Source organism: Artemia franciscana, chromosome 1 (assembly GCF_032884065.1).
Source record: "Artemia franciscana chromosome 1, ASM3288406v1, whole genome shotgun sequence".
NCBI lineage: Eukaryota > Metazoa > Arthropoda > Branchiopoda > Anostraca > Artemiidae > Artemia > Artemia franciscana.
This window is the reverse complement of record NC_088863.1, coordinates 60,603,164-60,626,473: the sequence shown is the minus strand read 5'-3', so window position 1 is coordinate 60,626,473 and position 23,310 is coordinate 60,603,164. Positions and strand designations below refer to the sequence as shown.

Sequence of the window (23,310 nt, the reverse complement as noted above, 5' to 3'; positions counted from 1 at the left end):
TACAAAGATAAGACCTTCGGAAAGCTCTTCTATCGGTTGAAGCCAACGCTTGTTCAGAATCAGTAAAACTAATGTTTCATTGACTCGGTTTGATGGTTTTTGAGTGGTTGAGGGGTTTGATGACTCGGTCACTTCTCAATTATTAATCTAAGAGTGGAAATTTAGTCAACGCATCCTCTCCACTCCAAACTGCGCTGTTTTTCTCTTAAAACTTTATCTACAATATCTCTAGGTCTAAAAACCATTCTGTATAATTGATTCTGTTTTTGTTTTGTTTTTTTCAGAAGAATGAAAAAGGATGGCGAGAAATTCTTGTGGACTTCGACAGAGAAGGTGACCAGTTCCGTTTTGTCGTATCCAGGTCTTCAACGCCAGCTTTAAAAATTTACTCTAAGGTAATGCTTCAATAAATGTTTCTTCTTCCTTGGTTCGCAATTTGTTCGGCTGCAATATATTTCTTATAAGCCCCAAAAATTCTTCAAACATTCCTCTCTGCTGCCGCCACTGTGCAAGTGCCACTAAAATATATTAGATGTGTCAGTCATGGTTGCCAGCTTGCACACTTTTTGTGTTAAGTGCACTTTTTTTTACCTAAGAAGGGAAGCAGAAGAGTGAAAATCACTCTTTTTGGGTGTTAGTTTTCATTCCCTTTGAACATCAGTAGTTGGTAACTTCGTCTGAACTGTAACTAACCCAAGGCACAGGATTACACACTTCAACAATTTTCATTTGTTGCTCATTTATACCTCAGAGGTTATGCGCGAGCTTTAGCAGCCGTGCGCGTGCAAGTTTTTTGACTTGTACTCTTTGGCCTTAATATGCCCTTCTTTTGGACGCCAGTGGTTGGCAAACTTGGTGTCAGTGTCGTATCTGAAACCTATCGGAGCTGCACTCTGCTGTTTTTATATTTCTAAAAAAATTCAACAATAAATTTTAAAATATTAAAAAATAAAAAAATTAGGGGGGATGATGGAGGTATTTAACATAATAGGTAAATGTAGGTTCTACATCTCAAAATATGTAAAGAAATCGTATTAAAGTGCCTTTTCCATCCTAAATGGGCTAGGGGGTAATCAAAAGAGAGCTTAGAAAATGGAACTAATTTTTTTACTGACCAGAGTGTCAACCCAAAGCTTCAAATGAAACTTACCATTGACCCACTTTCAACTCGGATTCCCTTGTACTTGAATTGGAACTTGAACCCACTTGAACTTGAATTCACTATAACTCGAACCAACTATAAAACATCTAAGAAATAAAATAAGTATGCCTAAGGTTGCCTCTTTCCCGATGGAGTCTGACGCTGACCAATCAGAGAAGAAAAGTAAAGAGTTACATCAAACCCAAGACGGCTGAAAATAAAGTAAAATGATAATTGATGCTTTAAAACAACCACAAATAACTATTAACAAATAAATGAAACCCAAAACATAGAAAAATTACAATAAGTAACCAGCTTCTTATTACCCAAACAAAGGTGCCACGTGAACACCCCAGTTCCATTTTCAAAAATAAAAATATAAAGAGAGTCAACAAGCTTCGTCTACTGGGGGATAATTTCTCTACCAATCTCTGTCGGAATAATCGTCTTGAATGGATGGGAGCCTCTTGCGCAAGGAAGCTTGGAGTTACTCTTCGATGCAAAAACCTTCTTCCATCGAGCTCGATTATCCCGCTCGAGTCCTGTATCAGACCCAAAGCTGAATTTGGATGGTTTCTATATGCTCGTGCCCCGAAAACGCTGTTTACACCGCTCCAGAAGATCCAGAATAGGACAGAAAGGGTGGGCTGTTCCTCTACACATGACTCGCTTTACCCTCTAAATGAAAAGTTTAATGTGGCGTCGATGGCCGTTTTCTACATGTACATAGAGTCGCCTCCCTCAGACGAACTCTCTCGCATTGTTTCTTTCTTTTTCCAACCGACAAAGCAGACACGAAGGCACATAGTTTGGTCCAATTATCTAAAGGAGAACAAGCCAAGAACCAAGTATTTGATGAAGTGCTTCATCGAACGTTGCACTTCTATCTGGAACGATATACCTGGTGCCGTGAATATAGGAATAAAAAAAAAACAGTCAATCTTAAAACAAGCATAATATACCTCAAACAGAAGTAGGGCTAACGTCCGCTATGGCTTCTAAAGCCCACAGCGTCGTTGTATTTTACCGATAGTCGCAATAACAAGTATTGGCAGTCGCAAGTAATCGCTATCACTGGAAATTCGCAGTTACAAGTAGTCAAAGTCGTAGTCACTAATAGTCGCAGTTGCAGTCTAAAATAGATCCAGTCACAGTTACGAGTAGTCGCAATAGTAGTTGAATAGTCGTTGAAATAGCAGCAGTAGTAGCCGTTGTAGCATTAGTAGAAGTACTACTGCTAGCAATAGTAGCGCTGGGATTTCCAACTTAATAACCTTGACCGTTTCTGAGATATTGCTGATATGTTCTTTTGCCAATTTGTATGGACATAAAGTGTTTTTATTCAGTTCAATCTCCCCTCATAATTCACTAATAGTTTTTCCTTAATACCTTTGGGTTTTTTGAAGACCCAGGATTAAAGATGCTCTCCTTTCTCAATAACAAAACCTATTTACATAAACATGGGCAATTTGCATGACTTAGAGCCCTTGTCCCATAGACTGTTTTGGCTTGTCATCCTGGGGGCATGGTTATTTTGGCTTTCAATTCAAGAAAATCGATGTTACACTTTTAGGGGAAGGCATTATAAAAGGGTGTGGAAGGAACAACGATGTCGTCCAGTTCACTTTTGAATCTTCAGAAGGGCACTAGAACTTCCGATTTTCCATTGACTCTTTGTCATTGATTTTTTATCATGACCAAACGAAGGGGTCTGGGGAATGAATCGCTAATATATAGAGTCCACTTAACCCTTTACTTCAGCAGTGCTCTTCTGCTGCCATTGCTCAGTCGTTTCTTAGTTATAACGAACCGCAAAATAACAGGTATTTCTACATGTTAGGTGAAAAGCCATACATTTTCTTTCTTTTCTCTTCAATTACTCTGTAGTTTACCGGGGGGGGGGGGGGGTGAATCCAAAGCATATTTGAGTCTGCTATGTCATCATGTTAAAAAAATTGCTCCCTACTCAATCCAAAATAGTGACTATAATTACCACACTCACTCTTATTACCTTTGTTATAAAAGGGTTTAATAAAAGTTTTCCTAAATCGCTTAGTACTTTTCCCACTTCAAAAACGACAATTATAATCTTCAATATTTTGTCTCTAACTTTTTAACTACTATGTTTCAGAATCAGTTTATTGATTACGAAAAATGTGGTTCAATCCCGCTTTCTAGGGCTATAATGAAAGAAAGGTTGAGATGGCTAGGCCACGTTTTACGGATGAAGGATAACAGATTACCGAAGATTGTCATTTTTGGCCAACCGTTTGGGGCTACACGGAAGGCAGGTTGTCGTTGTCTGGGCTGGGAGGATGTCATAAATAAAGATTTAAAGGAAATGGGAACTTCCTGGGAGGTTGTAAAGAAGGAGGCTTTAAATAGATTAGGTTGGAGGAAGAGCGTGCGTAGCTGTGTTGGCCTCAGGCGGCTTGGTGCTGCAGTGAGTTATTATTATTAGTAGTAGTAGTAGTAGAAGTTTATTGATTAGTAAAAAAAAAAAATTAAAAGTTTTATTACTCTATTTGTGTTGTGAAAGCAACACTGGTTTTGTCCTGTTTTTTTTTTTCTTATGCCGCAGATGTCGGCTTATTCCTGGAAACTGGTACACAGGTCTAACCTGTGCATTTTTTACGGAAAGTGTGGACCTCAGGCCGGATTGATGAATATGGCATTACATTTTGAGGAGCTGATCAAAGTATATGTCATCTATTTTTTCATACAAAAATCCCTTCATGAGATATACTAGTTTGAAAGTTTCTAGGGCTTGACAACTTCATTAGTAGGGTACACACTGAAACCAAAAATAAGCCGATACTAATTGTGAGACATGTAGGGGACTTGTAAGGAAAGGTCAGCTGTTAGCTCATAATCATCTTCGGCAGTGAAGGGTTTGCAAATTTTGCTATTTCGTGTTCCTATTATTTGTTTCCAGTATATCTGATGATAAGACCGAGTTGGTTCCAGTGGTAAGACATGTAGGGGACTTGTAAGTAATAATCGTCTGTTAGGGTACAATCATCTTTAGTGAAGAGGGGCTTGTAACTTTTGCTAGTTGGTGTAGCCTACTCATACTCACTGTAACCTAGAATCAAGTGTTTACGCAACGAGTAAAAGATAACGTAAAACAACGAGATAGTTTCGTAATAATTAATAGAGTGTCGTCTATGGTATTTTGATCCTGAAAAGTTACGGATAGCTTTATAATACCAACTAGATTACATAAGATATTGTTCCAAGTCTTGATCCGTCACGATGTCTACGATTGAAAAGGATAAAGTTCAACCGGCTGCAAAGTCAATTTAGTCTCTTCTTTCGAGATTCTTTTGTTATTGTTGTTTTTACAACGCTGAGGAATAGCCTTTGATCATGTGATTACTGATCGCGTTCTTCTTTGAACATAACGTTTTAAGAGCTTCGAAAGGCTGACAACTTCAGCGTTTAACCGGTAGCAGAGAAACTAAACCAAAGTGTTGCTTTCGCAACACTTTATTCGGCGAAGCTGGACAAAGGTTGCCGCAACACTTCACGTTGCTCAGGCATCGTAGGTCTAATTGTTATTTAAATCAAAGGGCTTGAAGCAGAAGTTTGGCCCCATACTAGTGATAGTTCTGCTTTGGATGAACCTTACGCAACTGTTTATCCTGCACTGTAAAAAAAAATTGCTTGAAGTTCAGCAAAAGTTGTTTGTAATATTTATCAACAAAAATTGAAATTTCAACAGCTGAAAATCGTTGGAATTGAATATTTAAGGCCTTATTGGATTTACCAAATCATTATTGAATATCCAACTGGTTGAGAAACAAAAATATTAGATTTACATACCAAATTAAAATTAAAGATTGTTTACTGAATTGTATTGCGAGAGCAATACTTTGGTTTTGTCCCTTTTTTTTTCTTTTTTTTCTATGCTGTCGATATCGGCTTATTCCTTGAAACTGGTAAGGGTCTAACCTGTGCGGTTTTTACGGAAAGTGTGGACCTCAGGCCGGATTGATGAATATGGCATTACATTTTGGAAAGCTCTGCAGAACTCTTGCCCGGGGCCAAAAAGGATGGTTTTTGCTTGTCCACGAGCCAGAGCCTATGGTGTGCGAAGTGAAGTGGAGTTATATAGCCTATGTCAGAGAGGAGTATCTGAAGTTGTGCAGCCAAGCTTTCGTTTCATCAAACCATGTTTCTGCTTCCGAGTGGAAAGCTCCGTTCTAGCAGGCAAGCAGGCAGGCACTACTTTCAAATTGAAGATGGATTAAAATCTATATGTATTAAATATATGCGGCAGTTACCCGGCTCCAGAGCCATTATATCTTCTTTGATTGATAAATAGAAAAATTTACAGAAGCAAAAAAGCGGCATTTTCCCACGGGTCCGAAAGTGCTGCCGTGATTTTCGCTGGGTTTATCATTTGTTTTTTTGGACTTGGGATTGAGGTAGAGAAATGTTATCAGATTTACCTCTTAAACTTTAAAAGTTCTGTCATTGCTAAAGAAATTGGAGCTTATCCTTTGCTTCTTTCTAAGTGGTGACGTTAGAAATTTGGCCAACGGCAAAAAAAAAATCAACTTTTGAACTAAGACAGATAGAATTTTTTTTTTTTCGACGGCAGTAGATAGCTCTTGATAAGCTGATCAAAGTATATGTCACCCATTCTTTGGTAGAAAAATTCCTTCATGAGATACACTAGTTTGAAAGTTTCAAGGGGTTGACAACTTTAGTAGTAGGGTACACACTGAAACCAAAAATTAGCCGATACCAATTGTGAGACATGTAGGGGACTTGTAAGGAAAGGTCAGCTGTTAGCTCATAATCATCTTCGCCATTGAGCGGTTTGAAAATTTTGCTATTTGGTGTACCTATTATTTGTTTCCATGGTATTTGATGGTAAAACCGAGTTGGTTCCAGTGATAAGACATGTACGGGACTTGTAAGTAATAATCGTCTGTTAGGCTACAATCATCTTTAGTGAAAAGGGGTTTGTAACTTTTGCTAGTTGGTGTAGCCTACCCATACCCACTGTAACCTAGAATTAAGTGTTTACGCAACGGGGACAAACCATAACGTAAAACAACGAGACAGTTTCGTAATAATTAATAAAGTGTCATCTATGGTATTTTGATCCTGGAAAGTTACGGATAGCTTTATAATGCCAATTAGATTATATGAGATATTGTTCCAAGTCTTGGTCCGTCACGATGTCTACGATTGAAAAGGATAAAGTTCAACTGGCTGCAAAGTCAATTTAGTCCCTTCTTTCGATATTCGTATGTTATTGTTGTTTTTTCAACGCTGAGGAATAGCCTTTGATCATGTGATTACCGATCGCGTTCTTCTTTGGACATCATGTTTTAAAAGCTTCGATACGCTGACAACTTCAGCGTTTAACCGATAGCAAAGAAACGAAACCAAAGTGTTGCTCTCGCAACACTTTATTCGGCGAAGCAGGACAAAGGTTGCCGCAACACTTCACGTTGCTCGGGCAACGTAGGTCTAGCTACCAGTAAAATCGTCATATTTGGTGACAATACATTAACTATGGCAACCCTGATTAACAGATAGTGAATTTAAGCGATATCTTATTCTCATTTCTATTAGCCAATGGAAATGTCAAAATAATGAACATTTCCATTGCCGCTTGGGTTAGATCTGACTCATCCCAACTGGTCATAATAACAGCAGTGAGCGGTCCTCAATAGTGCTTCCACTTTTCGATTTCAGTTTTCCCTATTTTCATACCAATTTTCCCTAGAAGTCCTCGTGTTTATGTCTGATTTCTCCCTATTTTTCTCCCTAGAAAAAAGGATAGTTTGCCCTAGATTTCCACAGAATTTACATGAGATCTTTTTACTTCAGATAATGATAACATATAACATCTTTTACACTAACGAGAACACATACAAAAGTTCAAACTGAGATCTTTTTACTTCAGATAGTGATAACATCTTTACACTAACGAGAATACATAAAAAAGTTCAAACAAGTGTCATCTCCAGCACTTCATCGCACGTAGCGTTTGCCTTCGTCTTGAAGCCAGCGACAGCTTTCGGTATACTGACAGTTGATTTCTTCGTTTTACCTTCGTTTTTCAACCAGTAATTGACTCGGATCAGTGAGACTAGGGTGACGTTTTCGAGACTATTTCTCATGTCTGTTTTGATCAATTTCAGGAGGCTGAACAAACGTTCAGCTGGAACGTTGCTAAAAGGTAACGAGAATATCAGCGAAATGCACTTCCGCAGTTCCGGGTACTTGATTTCGCCACTGCTAGTCTTCAGACCAAGTATTTTCTTCCAGTATTGTTCAACTGACAGGTCTCCAACTTGGACATCTCCCAAATGAAGCTCAGTGACATCAGTCATTGCCTGTGACCTCCATTCTACGTTCGTTTTCTGGAGGGAACACTTTCCTGTTAGAACAGGAAATCTCACAAATAGTGGCCTTAGAGATCTTGGGTTCAAATTTCTTGCATTCCTTGGTTCAACTAAAGCCAAAATGTCATAAATTTCGTCCTCAAACTTGAACCGGTCTTTGATCTGCTTGATCAGGACTATATAGTAGTTTCGACACGACTGGTAAAAGAGATCAATGTTATCACTTGGCTCTTGAGCATCCTCGAGTTCTTGCATGGAATCGGTTGCAGCTATTCCCACATATGTCTGGTTTAAAGGCAGGTACTCACTTGAAAGGTAAGGATCCAGTTCAGTAAACGAACCAACACTGCGAATATCGTCCAGTTTCATGAAGTTAGACGCAACATCATTCACAAGTTTGCTGACACTAAGCTTCAGGGAGTGAAGAAGTGGGAGTTCGGATTGAAAAACTGCATTGAATTCGTTGGAGAGGCCAAGAGAGTAGTCCATGAATTCAAGGTATGGCTTTGTCAACTTGCTTTGTAATGTTGACAAGATAAGGTCATTTGTTGCAGTTGGGTCTTCAAACGTGATTTCTACGAAATACTGAATAAGAGCAATCAGTCGCTCAATAAGCATCTTCACACAGGCCTGAAGGGATAACCAACGGGTCTGTCCCGGAGCAAGAATTCGGTGTGCTTCGCATCGAAAGAACTCCTGAAATTCGGCGAACTTCTCTCGTCTGGAAGCGCTTCTGGAAAAGAGGACATAGATATTTCGCGCCAAGTCTTCGAGTGTCTTGGGAGGTGACAAGCATGCATATGACGAGCATAAGTGAATAAGATGGCATGAGCATTTCACATTCAAGATGTGTGGCACCATGGCTTTCATAAGGGTTGAAGCAGATCTGTTGGCTCCAAACATGACGTTAGTTGTATCTGCACAAAATTCAACAATATTTTGCCAGGGAATCGAGTTTTCTTCAATGACTTACTTGATGCGGTTAGTCAGGCCCTCAGCCGATCCATCACTACACTTAACCATATCCAATACTTCGACATGAAGTTTTCGATCTTTCTCGCTAAAAAATACAACCATGATAGCTAGCTGTTTATCAATAGTACGATCAGTGATTTCGTCAATTATCACAGAGAAAAAAGTGGTTTTGAGCAGCTCGACTAACTGGTTCTGTAGCACCAACGAAAAATTATGTCGCAAAATATTTGTAGCTTTCTGTTTACCCAATATGACCCCTGCCAGGGCCTGGTCTTTGGGAAATAACTTTCTGAGGAGAGGAATCAAGCTGTCTGCAAGACGTAATGGCAGATTATGTTCTGCCAAAAATATGCAGATGCGCTGTTCAATTTCTTTGGAATGACTGCCTAGAGTCAGAAGTTTTTCAATGCTGCCAGACTTCGTCTCGATTTCACTGCTTGCTTTTATATGCTTCGTCAACTCTGATTTCCCACAATACACATACTTCAAACAGAACTTACAGTATGGTATATAAGTCTTTTTCTTTGACTTGTTTGACACTCTTTTCTCTATCCAATTTTTACACATTGGTAACTGAAGCCACTTGTCAACAAACTTTTGCTCGTATGTTTTCTTTTGGGAATTCTGCCCTGAACCCTACTTTTTTTGGAGGAGTCACCAGGAGGTGAACTTCAGGAACATCATCATCTTCGTCATCCAGTCGTCTTTCGGGACTAGATACAATTTGAAGATTATCTTCCTTTGAGTCAGTACACTGGCTTTCAGACGAACTTTGCATGTCAATGATCTCGAGAAAAAGTGTTTTATTAGTGATCAAAACTAGTCTATTTCTATAATTACTTGTACAAGGGTACACAATAACTACATCATGCTAAACTATGCTCATGGGTATTAAGGTGCATATCCTCAATTAACTTAAAATACCTCATGTATAATTCAAGTTTGCAGTATGGAGAACGGATGGACCGAAAGTTTGCAATGGTTGCATTTCACTAGTTCGCAAAAATCAAAACGAAGTATGCCTAGCTTGATAAATGATAATTAATTATTTATTATGTTGTTTGTTGGTTGGCTTAGAAAATGATTGACTTTTACTACTGCACGCCAGCAAAAACGTAGGTTTTTCCATTAGTGCAGTAGATGTAAATAGTAAAGAGTTAAATTGTCTTTATTAATAAAGTAAGTATCAAAGTAAAGTATCTTCAGATTTGGAACACCACTTTAAATGGAAAAAGAAATTTGTGACCCACTTCTTCATTAGAAGAGCTTTGCTTTGATGTCTTCTAACCTAGGAGGGACCAACACAACCAAAAACAACACAAAAGAAGTTTCTCCGTAAACCTAGCTTAACAAAATACTTTAATTTGCTACTTTCACATTGCTGCAGTCCAAGGTAAAACAGTAGATTTTACATGATTCCAAATGGCAAGTGGCAGGCAAGTGGACATGAACAAAAGACTAGACTAAATATTATTGTGTGAATCATCAGATTAAAAATAAGGGTACTCACAGCTAGTTTTAACAGAATGCAGGGTCCTTTATAGACAGTATGGATTGCAACTTTTCTTTTTTATGGATTGCAAAGCCACAGTTTGCACCAACACCAGCATCTGTCCCTAAATTTTGACACATAAACCACAGTCTGCTCATGTTGTATAGGAGGGTGACCTTAGATCAGTGTCTTTCAGGACGTACTTGGTAGAAATAAGTCTTTCAACTTCCGTAAATGTCTTGTATACTTTCTTCTATGATCAGATTGTGGCTGGAGCCTTGTTTTTTTTAGCTAAGCAATAGAGAGTGCCATTTTGTGTCAGGATGAAACATCAGCGCCTGCCAATTATCAAGTCAAAAACTGTTCTTTCATGGTTTAAATCATATTTTCTTACTTCATAATTAAATTTAAGCCCTTCTGACCTGTTTAAAATTAATGTAGTCACAAAATCAATTAAAATATTCATTTTTTAAGTAGCAGAATTGCTTTTTCTTTTTTACTCCTAAAGAGGTCAGATGTGCTTTAACTGGACTGTACAATCATAGAAGGGAATGTATAAAAGTGAAAGAAAATTTTAGAATTGAAAAATTATAGTTTCTGACCTTTCAGCCATCAACCTAAGGTCACCTCCATGGGCAGTTGGTGCTGCCCAGGCTCCCGGCTAAGGCAGCTGGTGCTTTATTTGGATAGTCCCCTATGGATTTGCAGATAGATGACCACGGGAAAAAGAGGTCACCAGCAGATTGAAAGAATCCCTAATGCTAAGTGCATAGGTCGCATGCTCCTATTCTATAATTGCTGCCTAACCAATACTCTTTATGTTGGGCAGTTTACACCCAATCAAAGGCATTGCTTAAAAATAAACTAAATACTAGGCTACCTAAACTAAATTACTAAATACCTAATGAATGAAAATCCAAGGGATTAAAGTCGTCCCTTCCTAATGAATGTCATTCCACGCTTTAGCTTTTTTTGTAATTTCGCGCTGATCTTTGCAATATAAGCCTTTGTTGCGACATAAGTATCTTCAAGAAGACTGAGCATAATCTGCAATCTATAAGAATTTGTCAGCCTTCGTTTGAAAAATTCGAATTTTCCCTGAAGATCCCTAAAAACCCTTACTTAACCCCAGATTTCCCTGAATCCCTAGATTCAAAATAAGTGTCCCTAAAAGAAGTGATTTTCCCCTAAAATAGGGTAATCTCCCTAGAAGTGGAAGCCCTGGTCCTCAATAACCTGGATCTGACATAAGCAAAATTCTGTCGTTCTCCCGCTCAGAGAGAAGCATAGAATCTCTCCGGGGCTTGTTATTATCTGAACAAGGCTGTTCATTAATAACACTCATGCCCTGTCTTGGTTTTATCTAGAGATGGTCAAAAAAGATTGTTTCTCTTTGATTAATACACTATAACTATTCCACTATCAATACGAAATTAAAAAATCCTATAATATTTTTCCATTTCTTCAAAATATTCATTATAAGCTAAAAATGGTTGTACTTTAATTTATGTGTGCACATTAGAAGGTCTGTACATAAATTTACTTTAAATGGCAGCCAAGCCAAATTTAATATGATGTTCAAGAAACTTCCATCTATAATTGAGATCCAAACTATTTTTATTAATAAAACCCATTTATTTGAGAAATGCATTTTTATGCTGTTAAGTCTATAAATATTGATATTTTGAACAATTTGTTGAGCTTCAAACACGAATCACAGTCTCAACAAAAAGTTGGATTTTTTTTACTGGTTTAAAATCCAGCAAAATTTTTTGTTGGAAATCCAATTTTCTTACAGTGTGTGAGATTCACATCAATGCCTTAAACGAACTTACCTAACGCTAAAAGTGTCATCGATGGTATTTTTAAAATTTTTTTAACGATTAGAGAATAATTTTGAAACAAATTTGTTAATTTTAAACGACCATTGCCAACTGAGTATAAAGTGTCAAATTCTTCATCATCTGTTAAGTTGAATTCCTAATTATGCATCCGGACCGGAGTATAAACTACTTTGATTTCATTTTGGATTTATATATTCATAATTCGCACTTTTTTTGGGTAAATAAGAATTCTTTTTATACTTTTTTTTTATAATGATCTTCCTTCATTGAACAACCAAATGAAATTCTTGTCCCTCACCATCCTCCCTAAACTGTCGTGGATCAGCAACCATGTTTTTGTGAAGTTTTAATTTTGTGGATTGCTCTTTGTGGGATACAGGTTTGTAGGAGGGGGTATAAATTGATTAGACTTTTGCTTCTTTTCTGGAACTAGCACCACTACAGGAATCAATTTCTTTTAAATTCATATTCAGACAAAAGAAAACTGTCTTATAACTCAATTTATTACTTTTAGTTTCTTCCTGCTTCATCTCTAAAAGAAGCAGAAATAAGTCCACAAAGCATTCTTATTGCAAGGGATATAGCACGAAGGATACATGAAGAAGGTGGAATAGCTTTAATTACCGATTATGGACATAATGGAACAAAAGGGGATACTTTTAGAGTAAGACGTTTTTTTCAATTTCAACATTATTGTGATTTTGTGAACTTCTTGTGCTTTAATTTTAAGCTGAAAATCAGGTAACAAAAACGAAATTGGCTGTCTGCAGCAACAATACTAAGGGCAAGCAATAGTAAACTTCAGCGATAATATTAAACCTCAGTAACAATAGCAACGACTAAATGTAATAAAATGGTAAAATAAAAAATTCCAAAGAAAAACGAAAAAAGGTTCTACCACTTGGTGGTGGTTTCTCTACTGGATAGGTGTCATAGCAAACTAGATATAATACGCAGCAGAGGGGATCAAGCTATTGATTTAGAAATTACTGCATATAATCATTCTTAACTAGCCTTTAAAAAACAAATCGTGGCACTTCGCACCATAATTTTACCATCTCTTTTTTTACCAAGTGCCTAAAACATCAGGGGGCACGGGGCGTCCCTCTTCCCTCTCATATGTGACGGCCAAGCCTGCTTGGCTACCCTAAATTAAGTCTGGGTATGCTCAAATTCAAAGTAAAAATTTCTAGGAAAGTAAATCCCTACATCAGAGCCGTTAGAGTGGAGTCAATTTGGGGGAGGGGATAAAAATTAGGGAAATACCTGCTTAAAATAAATAGAAGCTCTCTGTTTATTCACTGGTGTAAATACATTTTTGGGATTCTTTTTTAAAACTTATTTCAAAGAATATTTTTTTTTTAGGTAATTACCTAAATATCCCTTGAGAATTTTTCTTTCAGTAAGTCATCAAGTGGAATTCTCATAGTGAGATACTATAATGTTTTCACGTGACAAAATTTACCTTGTTCTATTAGAGCTCGGATTAAAAGCATCATTTTATGTGGTATGGGGCTGTTGCTCCACGCGAATCGAATGTTGAACTTGGTATATAAATAATTTAGATATGATGGATCGTCTAAAGCAGGGCTTCTTAAACTTTTGTAATTCCCGACCCCATTTATGATTGCGAGTTTCTTAACGACCCCAACAAATATAAAAGAAAAATAGACTAATATTTTTGGATGATATATTTATTAGGTAACAATATACATGTGCATATGAAAATAAATAAATTTAGAATTCGTTTTGAAACATATAAAAATCTAAAATTGAAATTTGAAAAAAAATGTTATAGAAATGTTTTTATTAGTTTCAAAAACAAAAATGAATTCTGACCGTCTTAATTCTCTCGAAGATATCCAAGTAGTTGCGTGGTAAATATTAAATTAAAGTTTACGTTAAAGATTTAATGATATGGATATGCGTGTTTTTTATTGCATAACAAACAAATCTTGGTGTAATGTTTGAAACTGCTGGACGTAAGACCTCTTCAACAATTTTTATCGCTGAACGATATTGGGATTTAATGTGTGTTAAAGCTGAGAAAGTAACTTTACGTAGATATGTGGTTTTGAATGGCAGAAGTACATTTAACACCATATCGGCGATTGTGGGAAATTCAGTTCTAGTTCCGGTCCAGAATTCAGTCAAGGGCTTTTTTTGGAATTGTAGTTTTAAGTTTGAGTCACACGAAAGCTCAGCAAATTCCTCTTGAGCTTTAAGTGGCAGATGATCAAACTCACTTAAACCAATCCAAAACGGCTTTTGAATCCAAACTACTTTTTGTAAATCAATATTTAATATAAAATGTGTCCGGAACTGTATTTCTAGCGTTTTTAAGTGATCAACAATAGTTTTTGCAATACAAGTTTTACGATGAATTTTCTCAATTACAAAATTGTCGACACTGGAAAACATTTCGAACGAATTTTTTTCGACCCTACTTTTCCAAATGCTGATCTTTTTAATAAAACTTTCAATTTTATCGTTTGAAGTAAATATATTGCAATTTTTTCCTTGAAGAGACAAGTTAAGATCGTTTAACTTCGCAAAAATATCTGACAAATAACACAGCTTGGATAGCCACAAGTCATTTTGAAAAAAAGTAGCAAATTCACATTTTCGTTCAGTTAAAAATATTTCGATCTCGTCTTTAATAACAATAACCTTTTTAAACTTTGACCATCTTGCTTCTGCATGTAATAACGAAGTTGCGTAGTTGGAAACCGTATCCTTACAGAGATTTGAAAATAAGCGACTGTTAATGGCATGGCTCTTAATTAAATTAAATATGAAAAAAACAAGTTTTTTTAACTGAAAGTAAGGAGCGACATTAAAACTTAAAACGAACAGAAATTACTTCGTATATGAAAGGGGCTGCTTCCTCATCAACGCCTCGGTCTTTACGCCAAAGTTTGACTCTTTCTCTCAACTCTTCTCTTTAAAACAGTAAAAAACTTTAGTATAAAGAGCGGGGCGTTGATGAGGAAGCAGCCCCTTTCATATACAAAGTAATTTCTGTTCTTTTTAAGTTTTAATGTCGCTCCTTAATTTCCGTTAAAAAAAAAACTGTGTTTTATTTAATTTCTGAACGTTTTTGAATCAATGCATGTTTTTATTTTGGCTCTTCGTAGATGAATAATTAAAACGAAATTTGCATATTTATTTTTTTTGGCTAAATGGCTTTCTCATAGTTTTGATCGAATGATTTTGAGAAAAAAGAGCGGGGGAGGAAGCCTAGTTGCCCTCCAATTTTTGGGTTACTTAAAAAGGCAGCTAGAACTTCCAATTTTTTATGAATGTTTTATTAGTAAAAGATATACGTAACTTATAAATTAGCTTACGTAACGGACTTTTGTATTCTCATGTTTTTATTACATACTAGCTGTTGGGGTGGCGCTTCGCGCCACCCCAACACCTAGTTGGTGGGGGCGCTTCGCGCCCCCCCCCAAGCCCCCCCGCGCGCGTAAGTCGTTACGCGCCATAATAGTTACGCGCCATTGTAGTTGTGTCCCTATGTCCCACCTGTGAATATAGATATATATATATATATATATATATATATATATATATATATATATATATATATATATATATATATATATATATATATATATATATATATATATATATATATATATATATATATATATATATATATATATATATATATATATATGGTTTTAACTACGTAAAACTTGCGAATATACAACATTCTTTGCTGTCCCATTGTCTTTGCATATAAATAGATTGTCAGGTTTACCGACTCTTGAACATGCAACATATAATGGTCCATGGGAAAACAATCTGTATTCAGATCTATACCTCATGATTCTAATGATTGCCCTTGAGCTTTGTTGATGGTGATTGCTAATCGACCATTCCCTGTCCCGGTGTCCCGGTCGTCATTTATATCCCCCTGTTTCCCCCGGTGTCCCCGTTGTAGTTGTGTCCCTGTGTCCCGGTCGTCATTTATATTCCCTGTGTCCCGGTCGTCATTTGTATCCCGGTGTCCCGGCCTGTATATACATTCGTTTTTTAGTTTTGTTTTTCTCCTTTATTTTTTTCCTTTTTTTTTCTTTTTTAGTTTATTTAGATTTTTAGATTTTTTAGTTTTTTTATTAGTTTTTAGTTTTTTTTTCTTTTTAGTTTTTTTGTAGTTTTTACCTTCTTTTTAGTTTTGTTAGTTTTTTTTTTACTTATGTCCTGGTCGTCATTTATACTCCCTGTGTCCCGGTGCTTTGTTGATTGCTAATCGAACATTCCTTTTGTCCTGGTCGCTTTCTCTTTGAGTGTCGTCATTTATTTTTTTCTTTTTTAGTTCTTCTAGTTTTTACCTTTTTTAGTTTTTTTTAGTTTTTTAGATGAAAATTTTTTTTAGTTTTTTCCTTTTTTTCTTTTTAGTTTTTTATTGGTTTTTACCTTTATTTTAGCTTATTTTTCAGTTTTTTCCTTTTTTTTAGTTTTTTTTTATTTTTTATTTTTTTTAGTTTTTTACCTTTTTTTAGTTTTTTTATTTTTTTTAGTTTTTTAGCTTTTTTACTTTTTTTATTAGTTTTTAGTTTTTTTTGTAGTTTTTGCCTTTTTTTAGTTTTTTCAGTTTTTTTTTTAGTTTTTTATTGGTTTTTACCTTTATTTTAGCTTATTTTTCAGTTTTTTCTTTTTTTTTTAGTTTTTTTTAGTTTTTAGTTTTTTTAGTTTTTTACCTTTTTTTAGTTTTTTTAGTTTTTTACCTTTTTTATTTTTTTTATTAGTTTTTAGTTTTTTTTGTAGTTTTTGCCTTTTTTTAGTTTTTTTAGTTTTTTAGCTTTTTTCATTTATACTCCCTGTGTCCCGGTGCTTTGTTGATTGCTAATCGAACATTCCTTTTGTCCTGGTCGCTTTCTCTTTGAGTGTCGTCATTTATTTTTTTCTTTTTTAGTTCTTTTAGTTTTTACCTTTTTTAGTTTTTTTTAGTTTTTTAGATGAAAATTTTTTTTAGTTTTTTCCTTTTTTTCTTTTTAGTTTTTTATTGGTTTTTACCTTTATTTTAGCTTATTTTTCAGTTTTTTCCTTTTTTTTAGTTTTTTTTTATTTTTTATTTTTTTTAGTTTTTTACCTTTTTTTAGTTTTTTTAGTTTTTTTAGTTTTTTAGCTTTTTTACTTTTTTTATTAGTTTTTAGTTTTTTTTGTAGTTTTTGCCTTTTTTTAGTTTTTTCAGTTTTTTTTTTTAGTTTTTTATTGGTTTTTACCTTTATTTTAGCTTATTTTTCAGTTTTTTCCTTTTTTTTAGTTTTTTTTAGTTTTTAGTTTTTTTAGTTTTTTACCTTTTTTTAGTTTTTTTAGTTTTTTACCTTTTTTATTTTTTTTATTAGTTTTTAGTTTTTTTTGTAGTTTTTGCCTTTTTTTAGTTTTTTTAGTTTTTTAGCTTTTTTCATTTATACTCCCTGTGTCCCGGTGCTTTGTTGATTGCTAATCGAACATTCCTTTTGTCCTGGTCGCTTTCTCTTTGAGTGTCGTCATTTATTTTTTTCTTTTTTAGTTCTTTTAGTTTTTACCTTTTTTAGTTTTTTTTAGTTTTTTAGATGAAAATTTTTTTTAGTTTTTTCCTTTTTTTCTTTTTAGTTTTTTATTGGTTTTTACCTTTATTTTAGCTGATTTTTCAGTTTTTTCCTTTTTTTTAGTTTTTTTTTATTTTTTATTTTTTTTAGTTTTTTACCTTTTTTTAGTTTTTTTAGTTTTTTTAGTTTTTTAGCTTTTTTACTTTTTTTATTAGTTTTTAGTTTTTTTTGTAGTTTTTGCCTTTTTTTAGTTTTTTCGGTTTTTTTTTTTAGTTTTTTATTGGTTTTTACCTTTATTTTAGCTTATTTTTCAGTTTTTTCCTTTTTTTTAGTTTTTTTTAGTTTTTAGTTTTTTTAGTTTTTTACCTTTTTTATTTTTTTTATTAGTTTTTAGTTTTTTTTGTAGTTTTTGCCTTTTTTTAGTTTTTTTAGTTTTTTAGCTTTTTTATTAGTTTTTAGTTTTTTTTGTAGTTTTTGCCTTTTTTTTAGTTTTTTTAGTTTTTTAGCTTTTTTATTTTTTTTATTAGTTTTTAGTTTTTTTTGTAGTTTTGCCTTTTTTTAGTTTTTTCAGTTTTGACGTCACCTGATCCAGTTTTTTCAGGTGACGTCACCTGATCCACAGATCCACACACAGACAACTTATTTTTATATATATAGATATGAGGGGGTTCAACTCCTCGTCAGTACCTCGCTCTCTACACTAAAGCTTAAATTTTGTCCCAATTCATTAAGAATGACCCGTGAATCACAAAAGCCGTAGAATAAATAGTTAAAACTACTAAAAATACTTTAGCGTAAAGAGCGAGGTATTAGTAGAATGTGAGCTCCTCATAGGCGTAATAATTTCTGTTCGTTTTAAGTTTTAATGCCGCTCTTTACTTCCAGTTGAAAAAACTTTTTCATATTTATTTTATCATTGTTTTTTTTAAATAATGCTAGAAAATCCTGCGTTCCCTTCATGGAAATTTTCTTCCCCCATGACAAATTCCTCGATTGAAAGTTCCCCCAACATATCCCCCTATTCTCAGCCCCTCCCCCATCCAAAATCCCCTTGAAAACGTCTGTAAACTTCCCAATAACCATTACTATATGTAAGCACTGGTCAAAGCTTGTAACGCCCCTCCCACGGGGACTGTGGGAGAGTAAGTCGTCCCCAAAGACATAGTTATAAGGTTTTTTGACTACGCTTAATAAAATGGCTCTCTCAGAATTTTAATCCGTTGACTTTGGGAGAATAACTAGCGAGGGAGGGGGCCTATGTGCCCTCCAATTTTTTTGGTCACTTAAAAAGGGTACTAGGACTTTTAATTTCCGTTAGAATGAGCCCTCTCGCGACATTCTAGGACCACTGGGTCGATACGATCATCCCTGGGGAAAAAAACAAAAAAGAAAAACAAACAAACAAATAAACACGCATATGTGATCTGCCTTCTGGCAAAAGAAACGAAATTCCACATTTTTTTTAGATAGGAGCTTGAAACTTCTACGATAGGGTTCTCTGATACGCTGAATCTGATGGTATGGCTTTCATTAATATTCTGTGAATTTTAGGGGGTGTTCCCTCCTGTTTTCTAAATTAAGGCAAATTTTCTCAGGCTCGTAACTTTTGATGGGTAAGACTAAACTTGATGAAACTTATATATTTAAACTCAGCAATAAAATGCGATTCTTTTGATGTAGCTATTGGTATCAAAATTCCATTTTTTAGAGTTTTGGTTACTTTTGAGCCGGGTCGCTCGTTACTACACTCGCGACCCCATAATTTTGCTACGCGACCCCAAATGGGGTCGTGACCCATAGTTTAAGAAGCCCTGGTCTAAAACGTCATGTTTATAAACAGGCAGCAAAAAATAGACTCGCACAATGGAAGTTACAAATACTTGACAGATTGCACAGCAAATGAGACGTGCGTGGTATGCTATGCATAATCTTTGACACATCTTACTACTTATAATCTCTGGCTTCTAGGAGCATGTTTGTTTATCAGTTTGTTCTTTGCTAGTAACAGTTTTTAGTTGCATAGGAATAAAAGCACTAACGACTGTACAGATAAATTGATCTACTTAAAGCCAATATTGCATCCTTAGAGTTGGAAAAGAATTTCGCTTCATCTGACAAAGACGAAATCTTCGCCCGGAATAATATGTGATTTGTGTCCGTTTCTTATTAAAGTATGAATATTCAGTTTTATGGTCGTTTTTTTAATAATTAAAAGCTTCCTGTTTACACACAGGTTTTACGATGCATATTTCACAGAATCTTATTCAGTTTGGAATTTTCTAAAAAGTCTCCAAGGTGTTATCATTTTAAACAGACATATCCAGGTGCGTATCCATGGGTCATTTCAGTGACACGTGTGCCCCTTCCCTGAAGGTAAAAAATTACGCCAATTACAGAATTTGAGATAATAGAAATATCCACGGGGGATCTAAATCTTTATCGGTGCACCCCCAAACATTAATTTTGCATCTGCCCCTGAACATATTAGATGAAATTAATATAGAGAAGTAGCGGGAATGTTTTCACGTGACAAATTTAACCGTATTTGGTGAAAACTTAGATTAAAAATGACGTTTTAAGTAACATATGGCCATTGTTTAAAGCTAATCAAATATGGGACTTGTTACATAAACATTTGGGTGTAAATAATCATCAAAACAGAATATTTCTTGATAGGCGCATCAAAAAGTCTTATGTAATTGCTGTATATTCAACGGAGTTTATATAATCAACAAGACGTGTGTAACGTGGACCACATCCTGGACAGGATGGTAAGATAATAAGACTAGTTTTTTCTGGAGAAATCTCCAAATTATTTCCAGGCCATGTGAATTGTGACGCAGAATTGGAATTCGGAGTTGTACACTAATCACTTACTTTTGTGTTTATACCTCCTGATCAATACCACTGGGGGAGAGGAACTTTTCGAGTGTTTAAACTTGCAAAAATTGATAAATTATGGTTTTTCTATAAATCATTTATTGATAGTCTTGTATATTGATAAGTGCATAGTATCCATGGGTAATTTCTTTTCGGCAGGTGGTGGTAGAGTGGGTGTGTCATTGGGTTAAAATTAACCAAGTTGAATTCATAAAAATTATTTGAAAAAACCCTGTTTATCAATGAAAGTCAGCTTTCCAAAGTCAATGAAATTCATCGTTAAGCATGTATGAAGTCCTCAGGAAAAGAACGGTTTTTATGCCCCAGCAGCGGGTCAATATGGACCAGTATGTTATACAATGAAAGGAATGCTTTTACATCATTATATAGTTTCCTGCCTATTCTTAGGGGGGAGGGGTTGGGTGAATTATTTGGTAAAGGAAGCGGTGCCTAAGGTCTAAAAATTTTGTTTTTAAGCCAATAGGCTAAGCTCCGAATAAAAGCTCCTTCAGACCGCTATAGAAGACGGTGAGAATTTTCCCACTAATTCCCCATTACTTGGAGTTGGTATTATTGGTACTGCCTCTACAGTATAGACTGAGTGTCCAGTATCGGGACTATAAGGGTAACTGATCTCCTCTTATTGCAGGAACAGCAGTTTTGACGAAATAAGATAGACTTTAGACATTTTTAGCATTGTGACGAAAAGTTTAACTCTTTTGTCAAGAGTGAGGTCTGAGAGGGGTGGCAGCCAATCTTTGTATCGAAAATAATTCATTGTATTTCCTAAAATTAAATTAAAAAACAGAGGTTTTTTTTTAACTAAAAGTAAGGAGTGATATTAAAACTTAAAACGAAAAGAAGTTATTCCGTATATGAAAGGGGCTATCCCCTCTTCAACGCCCTGCTCTTTACGCTAAAGTTTTTTATTGTTTTATAAAGTAGAGTTGTGGGAAAGAGTCAAGCTTTAGTGTAAAAAGGGGGGGGGGGTTGAGGAGAGGACAGCATCTTTCATATACATAATAATTTCTGTTCGTTTTAAGTTTTAATGTCTCTCCTTACTTTCAGGTAAAAGAAATGTTTGTTTTTTAATTTTAATGTCTGAACGTTTTTGAATTAATTTAGGTTTTAATTTTGGCTCACCATACATGAATAATTAAAATAAAATTTGTATATGTTTTTTATATTTTTGGCTAAATGGCTTTCTCAAAGTTTTGATCTGATGATTTTGTGAAAAAAGGGGCGGGAGAGGTGGTCTAGATGCCCTCCAGTTTGTTTGACTAATTAAAAATGCCACTAGAACTTTCAATTTTATTTACGAACTTTTTTATTAGCAATAAATACACGTAACTTACAAATTAACTTACGTAACGCACTTATATATTCGTATATTTTTATTACGTATATGAGGGGGCTCGCCACCTCGTCAATATCTCGCTCTTTACACTATAGTTTGAATTTGTTCAAATTCATTAACGATGACCCCTGACTCACAAAGGCCATTTAACTAGAATAAATAGTTCTTTTAAAATTACTAAAAATACTTTAGAGTAAAGAGCGAGGTATTGAGGAGGGACGAACCCCCTTATTTACGTAATAATTTCTGTTCGTTTTGAGTTTTAATTTTGCTTCCTACTTTCACTAGAAAAGAACTTTTTTTATATTTAATTTCTCAACGTTCTGGAATTGGTGCAGGTTTTGATTTTGGCTCATCGTTGATTTTGGCTCATCGAAAATTGCGTATTAATTTTACTTCTTTTGGCTAAATTGCTTTCTCAAAGTTTTGATCGGACGATTTTGATAAAAGAGACCGGTAGAGGGGACCTAGTTGCCCTCCAGTTTTCTTTGGCAACTTAAAAAGGCATCTAGAACAGTTAATTTTATTTAGCGAACATTTTTATTAGTAATAAATTTACGTAACTTACAAATTAACTTACGTAACGAGCCTTGAAGTTTGTATATTTTTATTATGTATATGAGGAGGTTGGCCCCTTATCAATATCTCGCACTTTACACTAAAGTTCGAATTTCGCTCCAATTCTTTAAGAATGACCCCTGAATCACAAGGGCCGTTCAATTAGAATAGATAGCTTTTTCAAAATTACTGGAAATACTTTAGCGTAAAGAGCGAGGTATTGAGGAGGGGACTGAGCCCCCTCATATACGCAATAATTTCTGTTCGTTTTAAGTTTTAATGTTGCTCCTTACTTTTAGTTGAAAAGCTCGTTTCTTTATTTAATTTCGTATTGTCTTTTTAAATAATGCTGGAAAATCCAGCACCCCCTTCATGGATATTCTCTCCCTCCATGATAATTTCCTCCATGAAAAGATCCTCTCACGTAACCCCCTCCCTCCGAGCCCCCCACCACCAAAAAAAATCCTCCATGAAAACGGCTGTATGCTTCCCAATCACCAATACTATAATATGCAAAGTTCGTAATTTGCAGCCCTTCCCCCAGGGACTGTGGGGGATTAAGTCGTCCTAAAAGACATAGCTATTAGAATTTTTGACTATACTGAACGAAATAACTATCTCAAAACTTTGATCTGGTGGCTTTAGGAAAAAATGAGCGTGGGAGGGGGCCTGGTTGCCCTCCAATTTTTTTGGTCACTGAAAAAGGACACTAGAACTTTCAATTTCTGTTAGAATCAGCCCTCTCGTGACATTCTATTACCACTAGACCGATACGATTTTCTGTGGGGGAAAAACAAACAAACAAAAACAAATAAACACGCATCCGTGATCTTTCTTCTGGTAAAAGATAAAAAAATTCCACATTTCTGCAGATAGGAGATTGAAACCTCTACACTAGGGTTCTCTGATACGCTGAATCTAATGGTGTGATTGTCATTAACATTATATGTCTTTTAGGGGATGTTTCCCCTTTTTTCAAAAATAAGGCAAATTTTCTCAGGCTCTTAACTTTTAATGTGTATGAATAAACTTGGTGAAACTTAAATATTTAAAATCAGCATGAAAATTTGATTCTTTTGATGTACACATCGGTATTGAAAGTTCATTTTTAAAGTTTTATTTACTATTGAGCCTGGTCACTCCTTACTTACA

The 23,310-nt window shown here is 35.1% G+C and overlaps 1 protein-coding gene across 3 annotated transcripts in view; it reads left to right on the top strand.

Annotated features, from left to right (window-relative positions):
* The window catches only part of LOC136032239 (protein arginine methyltransferase NDUFAF7, mitochondrial-like), a 95,513-nt gene that overhangs the window by 37,008 nt on the left and 35,195 nt on the right, over nucleotides 1–23,310 (top strand). For 2 of the 3 annotated variants that reach the window (XM_065712475.1, XM_065712490.1), the window contains exons 5-6: nucleotides 285–395; nucleotides 12,335–12,484. In XM_065712475.1, the coding sequence (XP_065568547.1) occupies nucleotides 285–395; nucleotides 12,335–12,484 (261 nt within the window). The remainder of the gene's footprint in view (nucleotides 1–284; nucleotides 396–12,334; nucleotides 12,485–23,310) is intronic. The other variant, XM_065712481.1, reaches the window with a different exon arrangement.